The following is a 13,165-nucleotide window of genomic DNA, read 5'->3' as shown; positions in this document are numbered from 1 at the left end:
AACGGGAAAGTTTTATTTTACATTCTTTTCTCCCAATAAAAATCCACCAGGTTTTCTTATTAAACTGTGTAGGCAAATTTTCATCTCTTTAGCCTGGCTCTGAGTACACTTACTTAGTAGTAGAATCCAAAACAAAGGTTTGCATGCAAGTCATTTATTTATGGGAGCAGTGATTCCAGGGAGACCCAGAAAATGGGGTGAAAGGAAGAGAGGCCTCTCTCAGATACTGCTAACTGCCTTTTCTGCTACATATCAGCAGTATTGATTGTCCCAGAGACCGGCTAAGCAGACTCTTCCTAAATGCAGCTGGGCTGATATCAGCAAAGGACAGTCTCTTTAAGTTGACTGAGCGGGATTCCTCCCAAACCTGAGCTGTGCAGTCCTGGCATAGACCACATGGAGACTCCACTGAAAAAAGGGCTGAGAAGAGTTTGACCTCAATGAGGAGGGAGTGAAACTCAGGCTGTGCACAGAAGAGCTGGGGTAGAGGGAGCCTGGAAAAGGTGCTACACCTGGCAGCTGTTCTAGAGAATTGTTTTTCAGTAGATTAATGACCGACTAACTCCAAAAGGGCAAATGAAATCTATGCTAATGAACTTCTTTGAAAGCTATAATGGAATATACCAGAGTATAGAATATCTAAGTATCTGAGTAAAAGTGCACGAAAATAGGACATTTAAAATCTCAAGTGGCCCTTCGAGGGTAATCTGCTTGTTTTTCTGGCCTGTGTCTCAGAAAACTGTTTGAAATGCCAAAGAAACCCCAAAATGCCTTGGGAGTTGAAAGTAGACTTGTTTTATCATTGGAAATGTTAGAACCTGCAACAGATTCCAGGTTGGATTGGATGATCTTTTCAAGGGAAGAATTTGCAGGAGTCATCCAATATATAAAAGAAAAGTAATACAGTAGAATGTTTTCCCTGCCCCCCACACCACACACCACACACCACACACATGTTGGGAACTGCTTCAGTTTATAGAAATGTGTTTTCATTTTCTCTAAACAGATTTAAGCAATACAGGAAAACCAGTGCAGAAGAGTAAAACATCCTGTCCCACATCTTTCAGTAACAAATAAGGACAGATGCTGAGGAGCCAATGTTTGTAACTGAAAATGCATTTCCTCCACATGTTTAAAATAGCATGCTGCTCAGGCTATAAAAAGCCAGAGTTTGTGTGTCAGGAATAGAGCAAACCCTCTTTAATTGGGGACAGTATCAGGAGGTTACATTTGGTAGCAGAAAGCACAATGCTTGCTAAGTGTGTCTAAATTCCCATGGCTTCATCATCCAAGCCTCTTGATCTCCCTCTTCCTCTGCACACTGAATTCTTGCATGTAACTTCTACCAGCTGGTAGCTGGCTGGGCTTCAACCCCACACTTGCTCTTTTCTTCCAGGCAAACATACATTACTCTGTTAGTCTCATCAGAACTCACAGTCCTTGCTATAAGCACTGAGTTGTTTTTCCTGTGTGGTTTTGTCTTGTCTTGCCTCTTGGACACAGAATAAAAGGCTTTGTTGTTGAATCTCAAACAACCTCCTGGTGGTATAAACCTTAGGCAGTGTTTGTCCAAAGACAGAAAAGATTGTCATAGAGCCATATGAAGATGAAGTCTCACACTGATAAGCTGGGCAATGGGCTGCGGTCCTTGTACCTAGTAAAGGCAGTAGGATCTGGGAGTTCAAGGCAGCCTTGACTACATGGTGAGTCCATGGTCCATTTGAACTGCATGAGATTTTTTTCTGTGAAGACCAGCAGTAAATAATGCCTGATCCAGTGGTCTGTCCTTGTCTGTGTCGCTGACTGTCTCAGGAGCCTCACATTTGTGGATAGTTTTCTGTCCAAACAGCTAATGTGATCTTTCCCAGAGTCCTCAGAAGTTGGTAGTTATGAACTTAGCTTATTTTTAGTTTTTAAATAAGCATAATCATTGAGCTTTGATAAAGAACAGTGACTGTTTCTCTCAAAACAATAGAAATCAAACATAGCTACAATATTGGGAGGAAATGTTTCTAGAATTTCACTTAGTTGGCTTTTTTTTTTGTTGTTTTGTTTTGCTTTTTTAGTTATATTCATATTTTGCTTACAGTTGAATGTGTGTTAAAAACTTGCATACACTCCAGAGCTGAGTCCTTTGAGTGGTTCAATTCAAGAAAAGAGACCTTCAGCAGGGTCCCAACAACTGTCTGGGATGTCATGAGTAGAAGCTTATTGGTACTTATTAATAATAAAGGGAAATAGATGTTTTGGCAAATGTGACCTCTGATTATATGAGAAATTGGAAAGTGATTTTTCTGTAAGAAAACATACAATGCATTGTTCATTTAGAAATGTGTAAGTAGAATATTTATTTATTTTAATTGCAGAATCTTACTATATAGCTAAGCTGACCTCAAGCCTGTGAACCTCTTGCCCCAACCGTTGAGTGCTGGGGTTACAGGTGTGTATTACCAAACCTGGCCCAAAACAAAAAGCTTTGATAAAACTAAATGTGACACTGTAATCTTTTGATTTGAACCATACCATTCTGAGTTTCTGGCACACTCACAGGTTATATTCATAGTAATGGGCAGCTACGACACCAGAGCTGCTGCCAGTTACTCTGTCTTCATCTGCAGTTTCCTTTTTTTTTTAAAGATGTATTTATATATTTTATATGTATGAGTGTTTGCCTGCACTGCATGTATGTCTGCATGTGTGTGTGTGTGTGTGTGTGTGTGTGTGTGTGTATCTGTGGGAGCTAGAGTGTTGGATCCCTTGGAACTGGGGTTATAGGTGGTGATGAGTTGTCATGTGGGTACTCAGATCAGATCCTGGGTCTTCTGTAAGAGCAGCAAGCAAGTCAAGCCATTTCAATCCCAGCACTGAGGAGGCAAAGGCAGGTGGATCTCTGTGAGTTCAAGGCCAGCCTGGTTTATAGAGGGAGTTCCAGGTCAGCCAGGGCTACACAGAGAAACCCTGTCTCAAAAAAACAAAACAGAAGTCATTGAGTCCTCTTAACCACTGAGGTTCTTCCCCAGTCCCCGTTCTGGCTCCTCTGACTTAACATATCTTCAGGGTTCAAGTTGCAGCATCTGTCTATAATTTATTTACTCTTCTTTATGTCCTTTGTCGACTAATGTAATTGTGAGATTATATTCTATTTTGTTTATGTAGGTGCTAATTAATGGATTTAGGGTGGTTTTTACATTTGGCTATTGCAAATGTTTTGTGGACATTCACGTACAAACTTTTGTGTTGTTGGGTGTTTTCATTCCTCTCGAGTATATTCCTACAAGAATTTGTGGATTAGATAGTAGCTAGAACAAGTTAATTTTTAAAAAGTTTTTTCATCTATGCATATAGGAATTTTGCCTGTATGTGTTTTTGTGTATCATGTGCCTAATGCCCACAGAAGTCAGAAGATGTGAGATTTCTTAGAGGGTGGAGTTAAGGAAACAGTTATGAGCTACCTGTATGTAGGTTCTAGGAACTGAACCTGTGTGCCCTGCAAGATCAGCTAGTGCTTTCAAGTACTGAGCATCTCCAACCTCCTTAGGTGCTTTTAAACTGTTCTTTAAAACAAACAAACAAACTCTAGCTGGGTGTGGTGACTGAAGTCTTGGAAGCCAGAGGCAAGAAGACAGATTGCTGATGGTTTGATGCCAGCTTGATCTACATAACAAAATCTAGTCAAGCCAGGGATGTTAGCAAATCCTGTCTGAGCAAAATAACATAGCAACTTAAGATCTGTAAGTCTTTAAAAAGTAAAATAGAGAGCTGGAGAGGTCTGTGTATTATGGACCATGTTTGTCGTATTCTTATGGTCTTAATTGTGCTACACTTCTCATGGTGTGAAAAATAGCGAAGTACTTTGGAGCCGTTCAGCACGTGTAGAATGGGTTTGTGAAGAAGGAGGTGAAGACCTTTATTAAGAGAGCTTTGTAATCATCTAGGGGTGGAGTCTCCTGGTTAGTTACAGCAGAGAGCATTGAGCATGCACTAGAGGGCAGAATTAATCCTGAGAAAGCAAGCTCTCAAGGGCACAAAGCAGTCCTAAGACTAGATGGTGTCATATATTTTTGTTTATGTAATTAGATAGTCTTTGATAAGAGATTTCTTCTGTTTTCTTTCTTTAATGTAGCTAGATATATTAAATTATAGTTTGGTTTGTTTTCAGTTCTACTTTGTTTGGAAAATAATTTTACCCTCTCATTATATTAAATTTTAATTTCAATTAGGGATTTCTCTTACAGGAGAGGCTGAGAAGTTGCGTTCTAATTATTTTTGTTAAGGATGAAAACCAGACTGAGCTGCATTTGCTGTATCCAGTTACATGATCCAGGTTCTTGCAAAACCCTACTATCCAAGCAAGCTATCGTAGATGTAAGATGAAAGAATTTAAAACTTTGAAAACAGATGATCTAGAAAAACCTAAAGAAGTGAAAGGGTGAGAAGGAGACAGAGTCTATGCTAGAATATGTCTCTGACTGGGAAGCCTGAACGTTTAAGATCAGCAAAGCACAGTGTACGATTAGCTGTACCTGCAGTGCACGTACAGCATTGGCTGACTTGAGGATGAATGGGAAGCCTACACCTCCCCATGCCTTCATTTCAGTTGGAAGCCCTTCGTTCACTCCTGCTGTCTGAGAAGTGTGGAGGAAGAAAAAGGAGTTTACCCCATAGTCAAAGTTGGCAGAAAGTCTCTTTTACTATGGTAATTGTTGGGCAGGTCCCTCTCTCCCTTCTCTGGATGAGCCCAGATGTTAAGTAGCTTTGCCAAAAGCCTTTTTCCAGTCCAGCAGTTCCACCTGCACAGCCCTTCTGTGTGTCTAGGAGCAAGGAGGAATGTACACTGTACTCTTGTTCACACAGGCCCAAACTTCAGAGTTCTTCATCCTCTCTGCCCCCACCCTGGACCCAATCCAGTAAGTTCTTTTAATTTGGTCCTTTTTTTAAAAAAATTATTAAAAAAAAAAAAAAAAACTTTCTGAGCTGATAGCGCTCCTGCAAACATGGTGAACGTTCCTAAGACCCGCTGGACGTTCTGCAAGAAATGTGGGAAGCACCAACCCCACAAGGTGACACAGTACAAGAAGGGCAAGGACTCTTTGTATGCCCAGGGAAAGCGGCGTTACGACAGGAAACAGAGTGGCTACGGTGGGCAGACTAAGCCCATTTTCCGCAAAAAGGCTAAAACTACAAAGAAGATCGTGCTGAGACTGGAGTGTGTTGAGCCTAACTGCAGATCTAAGAGGATGCTGGCTATTAAGAGATGCAAGCATTTTGAACTGGGAGGTGACAAGAAGAGAAAGGGCCAAGTGATCCAGTTCTGAGCTGATTTTATTATGAAGACAATGAAAAATTTTGACCTTTCACCCTCAAAAAAAAATTATTTATTTACATTCCAGACATTGCCCCCCTTCCCAGTCCCCCTCCCAGTCGTTCATCCCATTCTTCCTCCTTTGCCTCTGAGTATGTGTCCCCCTGCCCCCAAGCATCCCCCTTCCCTGGGGCCTTAAGTTTCTATATAATTAGGCACATTCTCTCCAGCTGAGACCAGACAAGGCAGTCTTTTGCCTGTGTGCTATTTGGTTGGTGGGTTAGTCTCCGGGAGCTCCCAGGGGTCTGGGTTAGTTGCCATTCTCTTCAGCACTTTCAGTCATTCCCCTAGCTCAACCATAGGGGTCCGCAACCTCTGTCCAATGGTTGGCTGTAAGTTTCTGCATCTGTTCCAGTCAGCTGCTGGTAGGGCCTCTCAGAGGACAGCCATGCTAGGCTCTTGTCTGTAAACACAGCACAGCATCAGTAATAGTGTCAGGCTTTGATGCCCTCCACCCCCACAATGAGATGGATTCCAAGTTGGCCTAGTCACTGGACAGCCTTTCCTTCAGTCTCTGCTTCATTTTTGTCCCTGGATTTCTTTTAGACAGGAACAATTCTGGGTCAGAAATTTTGATGCTGGTTGGTAACCTCTTCCCTCCTTTTGGGGCCCTATCTACTGGAGGCAGTCTCTTCAGGTTCCCTCTCCCCACTGTTGGGCATTTTGGCTAAGGTCACCTCCATTGAGTCCTGGAGTCTCTCACATACCAAGTCTCTGGGACTTTCTAGAGGGTCCCACCCCTCACTCCCAGAATTTCCAATTTTCTGAGGAACTGCCAGATTTTCAGAGCGCTTTTTACCAGTTTGCAGTCCCAGCAGCAATGGAGGAGTGTTCCTCTTTCTCCACATTCTCTCCAACATGCATTGTCACCTGAGTTTTTGATCTTAGCTATTCTGACTGGTGTGAGGTTGTTTTGGTTTTCATTTCCCTGGTGACTAAGGATGTTGAACATTATTTTAAGTACTTCTCGACCATTCGAGATTCCTTGGTTGTGAATTCTGTTTAGCTCTCTACCCCATTTTTTGATTTGGGGGTTTGGTTTTTTGGAGGTTAGCTTCTTGAGTTTTTTATTTGGATATTAGCCCTCTATTAGATGTGGGGTTAGTGAAGTAAGGTGATTTTTTTTTTTTAAATTTTCCTCAGTTTCTGTTGTTTTGTTCTTAATGAGTCTCTGAATATTCCTATTCTTTCCCTCCTGCCACACAGCACATTTCATCTCTAGTTCCTTAAGTCCTTTTCTACACCTTACTTTTTGCAACATGTCTTTAGAATATACTAAAGTCTCACCAAAAGCTTTCCTTTGGTCGCAAAGGTGCTTATTTCCTAAGTTTACTGAAAACCCACAGTTGTTCTCCCTGCATCCACCCAAAATGTCAGTACCTGGAGAATTAGTAAATGGTTCAGTTGAAATCATGTTACTTGCCCAAAATGTACCCTTCTTGTTTCCTGTTGAGTTCAGATCCTTTAGCTTGATGTTAAGGAATTCCGTCTTTTATGGCCAGCCAGCTTTTCTTTTTTCTAAGTTATTCTGTTTGGGACTCAGTCCCTTTGCCTACATTACTATCTTTCAGTTTGGGTGGAGATTTTGGTTTGATCCTTAGATCTGAGATTTTATGACTTTTCTCTGGCTGGAAAATTATCTGGCATTCTGACTAAGACCTTTGCATTCTGTCTCCTGGAATTCCTACTGGGCAAGTAGGTTTCCATTCTGTCTGGGAGCCGGTTAAAATCTCTGATGTCCACCTTGTCATCTCTGAATTGCCTTTTGCTTGTTTTTTGTGCCTTCAGTGTTCCTTCAACACAATCTTAACTCAATTGAGTTCTCCACATTTTAGAAATCCCTGTTTAGTTTTCAAATTTGATTCTTTTTCATGGGATCTGTACTGGCTGTTTTTGTGTCAACTTGACACAAGCTGGAGTTATTACGGAGAAAGGAGCCTCAGTTGAGGAAATGCCTCCATGAGATCCAGCTGTAAGGCATTTTCTCAACTAGTGATCAAAGGGGGAAAGCCCAGCCCATTGTGGGTGGTGCCATCCCTGGGCTGGTAGACCTGGGTTCTATAAGAAAGCAGGCTGAGCAAGCCATAAGAAGCAAGCCAGTAAGTGACATCCCTCCATGGCCTCTGTATCAGCTCCTGTTTCCTGACCTGCTTGAGTTCCAGTCCTGACTTCCTCTGGTGATGAACAGCAATATGGAAGTGTAAGCTGAATAAACCCTTTCCTCCCCAACTTGCTTCTTGGTCATGATGTTTGTGCAGTAATAGAAACCCTGACTAAGACACCTTAATCTGTTTTTTTTGAGACTGAGTTTCTCTGTGTAACCCTTCTATCTTGGAATTCACTGTTCACTCTGTAAACTAGGCCAGCCTCAAACTCAGAGATCACCTGTCTTTGCCTCCTGAGTGCCAGGATTAAATAAAGGTGTGTGCCACCATTCCCAGCTAGGATCTTACTTTTTTTTTTTTTTAAGATTTTATTTATTTATTTATTTATTTATTTAATGTATGTGAACACACTATTGCTCTCTTCAGACACACCAGAAGAGGATATGAGATTACGTTACAGATGGTTGTGAGCCACTATGTGGTTGCTGGGAATTGAACTCAGAACTTCTGGGACAATAGTCAGTGCTCTTAACCACTGAGCCATCTCGGCAGCCCGGGATCTTATTCTAAAAGTCTTCTTTTCTGTGTGTCATCATTTTAAGTATATTTCCTTTGTGACTTCTAGCTGAGGGTTCTGTGTGGAAGGAAGTTCTTGGGTTACACTGCTATTCTGCTTTTTCTTTTATGATGATGCTCTTTAAAGAGAGGTGTTAATCTGCATTTTTCAAAACTGGGTGTAAATTTATGTCTCTTTGATGCCCTGGTTTGAGCTTTGGCTTAGGCTAATTTTGAATGTAAATTTGTGGTTCAGAATCCCTGGAACACTAACGTACTGTAGTAAAGATTATAGTCTTGAATCCCCAATTCGTTGCTGATTCGTGTCAGAAGAGATGCATCTTCCTACAGCCTGAGCAGAGTTGAGCTCTTTCCTTTTCAGAGTTGTGCTCCCTGCGACATTACATGAGCTTTGTCCTCATCTTCAGGGCTTCGGCTTCGGCTCTCTGGCTCTGTAATACCAAGACAAGCCCTGTTTTGATTTGGTTTACAAAACCCAAGCCCGGAAGTTATTAAAACCCGCTCTCAGCCCTCAGTCATTCTGTCTGGTCATGTGCACTACTGTGGTTTTTCACTTCCTCCTTTAAGTGCAGAAGTTCCTTTTTTGTGAGTTTTTAGAATAGTGATTAGTCTGTCTGCTATTTCTGGGTCATTATGTGGCAAATGTTTAGTTTATCTTAGCTGTCCCTCATAGATGCCCTGTTGGTTGTTTCATGTTATTGAGTGTCTTAGGTTTCTGTTGCTGTGATGAACAATGTCATGACCAAAAACACCTTGGGGAGGGAAGGGATTATTTTACTTATACTTCTATGCCACTGCCTATCATGGAAAGCAGTCAGGAAGGAACTCATTGCAGGAACCTGGAGGCAGGAGCAGAAGCCTAGGTCGTGGAGGAGTGCTGCTTACTGGCTTGTTTTTCATGGCTTGATCAGCCTGCTCTCTCATATACATACACACAACCATCTGCCCAAGGTAGCACCATCCACAGTGGTGTGGACCCTCTCACACCAATCATTTATTGAAAATGCCCTTCAGTCTTGCCTACAGCCTGATTTTAGGCATCTACTCAATTGACATTCCTTTTTCTCTGAAGTTTCTGCCTTGTGTCCAGTTGACATAAAAACTAGCCAGCACACTGAACAACTGGTACTGAGTTGTGAATTGCATTTGATGAAATTTGAAGTGATCCAAGCAATCTCCCCTCCCTTTCCCTCTTCCCCTTTCCCTCTCGCCATAATATATGCATACATGATTTTCATCATCATCTTTACAAAAAGGCAACAAGTAATCTTTTGTCTCTGGAGACTTGCTATTCTTTATGAGTGTTGGTCATAGCAGCAGGCTGGTGTGGGTGCCATAACTGTGTCCAGCAAGTAGCTCAGTCTGAAACAGTTTGCAATGCCAAAAATGCGATTGGAATGGCCTCAGCTTAATCACCTAGTTCAAGCATAGACATGTAGGGAGTTCTTTACTCACCCCACAGGCCTATTTTGCAATTTCTGCTATTTCCCTCCTTTCGTGTCAACTTGTCTCTCTGAAATGTTGTTTCCACAATAACATTTCAGAATGCACATCCTTACTGGAATACACACAACCCCTGCCATGTGCCTGGTAGCCTTGTTTCCTAGGCAGGAAACACATGGTATTCTGTCAGCCTTTCCTGTGCTTAACTTGGGCTCTCTTGTAGACAACAGGAAAGCCCTTAAGTTGTTTTCTCCCCTGTAACACAGGTTCCAGATTAAAGTGTGCTGAAGGGATTTTTGATGTGTAGTGCCCCCATTACCCAAGTGTTTAGGCTGTGGTGAATAAAGTCATTGGGTGATATAGCATAAGGGACTTGAGCTGAGACACTTGAGCTGCTTGGTCAGATACTGTGTTTTGCTAAGGCACTGTAACATAAATACCAGTTTGTAGCTTTGGGGAATGTCTGGGAAGCTGTGGCATGAGGGTGAAAAGGGAGGCATGACTTCTTTTTGTTTGTTTTCTTTTTTGAGACAAGTTTTACTATGTAGTCCTGGCTAACCTGAAGCTTGCTATGTAACCCAGGCTGGTCCCTAACTTTCAGCTCACCTGTTTCTGCCTCCTTGAATTAAAGGTGTGTGTCACACCATGCCTAGGAAAACATCTCTACTTCTGTTTTCCTTTTCAGTTCAAGCATAGTAGATAGCTTCATATTCTGTTCTCTTGAGATTCAACTGACTAGATTCTTTCCTAACCCTGCAAGTGTTTTTTGTATTTTCTCATAGCTTCTCTCTCATACTTCATTTCCCCTTCCTTCTTCCTTCCTTTTTCTTTCTTTCTCTTTTTTAATTTGGACATTGGTTAAAAATCAGATTTCAGACAGACACGCATGTGGTCTTAGTTGTGGTTAGTGTGCATTCATATCATTTATAAATCGCTAACTAGTAAGAGGAGATTTGTGTGGGGCCGTGGCACTATGTGCTAAAAGAACATTTGAGTGAGAATTCTCCATACTCTGCTCCTCATCTGTATGTAAGCTCGTTGTGGATTTAGCAGCATCTGTTGATTGTTACTGTTTTGGCCCTAAGCATGTAGCTTTCAAGACAGGAAGTAGGTTAGTTAGCACAGGGACCCTTTACTGTTCAGCTAAGTGGGTTTTGACAGTTGTATGTAGGATGTTTTATGCCATCACCCCAGAAAGTTCCTTTGTACCCTGTCCTGCACCTCTGCACCTGACACCTGTGTTAGTTCTCCCTGGTTCAGAACTTCATGGAAGCAACTTGGACATTATTTTGCTGTTTGTCCCTGGCTTTTTTGACTTGGTGCTTTTGAGATTTTCCTTGGTATGTGTATTAGTAGTTCATTCCTGTCTCATCTCCATTGTATAAAAGTAGCAGGCTGTGCCCATCCATCCTACTGGTGGGCTGGCGTATGGGTTTTATTTGTTTATAATGTTTTAAAATTCTCATGTGTGTGTGTGTGTGTGTGTGTGTGTATGTGTGTGTACATTTGTGGAAGCCAGAAGAGAACTTTAGGGATTTGGTTCTGTCTTTCCATAATTGTGGGCTCCAGGGATTGTCAGATTGTCAGGCTTACTGGAACGTGTCTTTATGCATTGAGCCATCTTACCAGTGCATGGTTATTTAAGTCATTTTTGGGATTGGGGTGGGGAGTATGGAGATGTCTTGTGTAACCTTGGCAGGGCAGGTCTTGACTTGCTCTTAAGCTCCTAATCTTCCTGCCTCTGCCTGGGGTTCCAGGCATGCATCACCACATTTAGTCTCCTGGTCTTCCATAGTCAAACATTTTTACTTCCTTTGGATAAATACTTAGGAAGGGGCATGCCAAGTCAGGTTAAAGTATTAAATGTTACAACAAACAGAAAACAATTCTCTAGGATGGTCGTCCTATTTTATTTTGCCATTGGCCTGTGTAAGAGCTCTGACTGGTCCATATCCTGTCTACTTTTGGTGTGGTCTGTCTTTTATTTCAGTAAGTATGCAGTGGTATTTCCTGTCATTTTAGCTTGCATCGCCTTGAAATTTTGTACTGATGATGTCTTTTCACATGACTGTCTGGCATGTGTACATATGTGTAAAGTCTGCCTTCTGTCTTACTCATCATCTTTTTAATTTTCAGTTTTAGAACATTATTAGATTTTAGTGTTATTTTATGTGTATGAGTGTTTTTCTCCGTGGATGTATGTGCACCATGTAAGTGGGTGCTATCCCAGAGGCCAGAAAAGGGGGTCAAGTCCCTTGGAGCTAGAGTTATGGATAACTGTAGGCTACCTTATTTTAGGCCTCTGCTGTCTGATGCAGTGGTCTCTAAGCTATGCGTGGTTGTGGAACATTGGGAAGAGGTTAGTCTAAAAGAGAGATGCTGGAAGTATTACATAAACTGAAGTTTGAGGAATTAATTATGAGAATAATCAAGTTTCAATTTTTATATTTTTGATATAACATTTTAGATGTATTAGGTTAAGTAAATAATTAAAAGTAAGGTTATTTAGAATGGCTACTGTAGAATTTTAAATTATATTTCTGTTGTACATTTTTGTTCTAGACCTTCTGTGGTGGTTTTAATAAGTTTAGCCCCATAGACTCATGTGCTTGAATGTTTGGTCTACAGGGAATGGCACTATAAGGAGGTGTGGCCTTGTTGGAGGAAGTATGTCACTGTAGAGGTGGGCTTTGAGGGCTCCCTCCTATGCTCAAGCTATGTCCAGTGTGGCACATCTTCTACATCAGGATGTAAAACTCAGCTCCTCTACCATGCATGCCTGCTTGGTAGATGGATTATTTCCCAACATCATGATAATGGACTAAACCTTTGAAACTGGAATCCAGCCCCAATTAAATGTTTTCCTTTATAAGAGTTGCTGTGATCATGGTGTTTCTTTACAGCAATAAAACCCTAACTAAGACATCTTCCTATAAGCATTTAATAATGAATATATATCTGTATGGATTTTAATTCTCCGGTATATTAAAGAAATAATCCAGCTACTTTATTCAGAGACGTATCTATAGGAGTATGAATATATAAGGGTAAACAAGAATAGATCAGGTAGGGGCAGGCTAGATGGCGTAGCAGGTAAAGGTATTAGCCACAAAGTCTGACATCCCGAGTTCTCTGTCTAGGGTCTGCATAGTGGAAGGAGAGAACAGACTCCTGCAGGTTGTCTTCTGACTTTCACATTTGTACCATAGCTTGAGGTCAGACAGATACTCAGTCAAGTAAGTATATGATCAAAGAGAGAATGAAATGAGGTGTTATTTTGGGGCCTGTATTATTTTTGTGAATGCGGCCTAGGAAATGTGCTTGCTTTTTCTCTCAGCAAATGTAACAGAGTAAACCCAGGTCTGATAATGTACTTGGACAGCTGAGAGCAGTCGCTGCAGGGAGGTGCACGCAGACTATGCTGCTTCACCTCCAAGCCAGGACTGTGTCTGTTCCTGGGCAGGGAATTAAGCCTGGGATCTGATTTAAACAGTGAGATCATGTGTTGTTTTCCTTCTCTTAAGTTGATAAAGCTAATTTCCATCTTTAGGTAGCAGTTTGCATGTAGAGCACTGAAAAATAAAATGTTCCTGGCTGGAGATTTTGTTCTTTCTAGTGTGTGTTCTGGTTCTGGTTGGATCCAGAACCCTTCAGTAGGTAATTGTGCATTACTTCCTTA

General features: G+C 41.5%; 2 protein-coding genes across 2 annotated transcripts in view; both read left to right on the top strand.

Annotated features, from left to right (window-relative positions):
• Positions 1-13,165, top strand: part of CFDP1 (craniofacial development protein 1) — an 82,975-nt gene that overhangs the window by 22,722 nt on the left and 47,088 nt on the right. The gene's annotated exons all lie outside the window — the stretch shown is intronic.
• LOC308436434 (large ribosomal subunit protein eL42-like) lies at positions 4,978-5,367 on the top strand. Its single transcript, XM_080937347.1, has one exon. It carries the CDS (start codon positions 4,995-4,997, stop codon positions 5,313-5,315), a length of 321 nt encoding a protein of 106 aa, XP_080793473.1. The 5' UTR covers positions 4,978-4,994; the 3' UTR covers positions 5,316-5,367.

Source organism: Micromys minutus, assembly GCF_963924665.1.
Source record: "Micromys minutus genome assembly, chromosome: 24".
In the NCBI taxonomy this organism is placed as follows: domain Eukaryota; kingdom Metazoa; phylum Chordata; class Mammalia; order Rodentia; family Muridae; genus Micromys; species Micromys minutus.
The sequence above is the reverse complement of the archived record's forward strand: the minus strand, read 5'-3'. Positions and strand labels throughout refer to the sequence as shown.

What these genes read in the sequence shown, in the direction of transcription:
- LOC308436434 (XM_080937347.1), top strand. Translation starts at nt 4,995, where the DNA reads ATGGTGAACGTTCCTAAGACCCGCTGGACGTTCTGCAAGAAATGTGGG.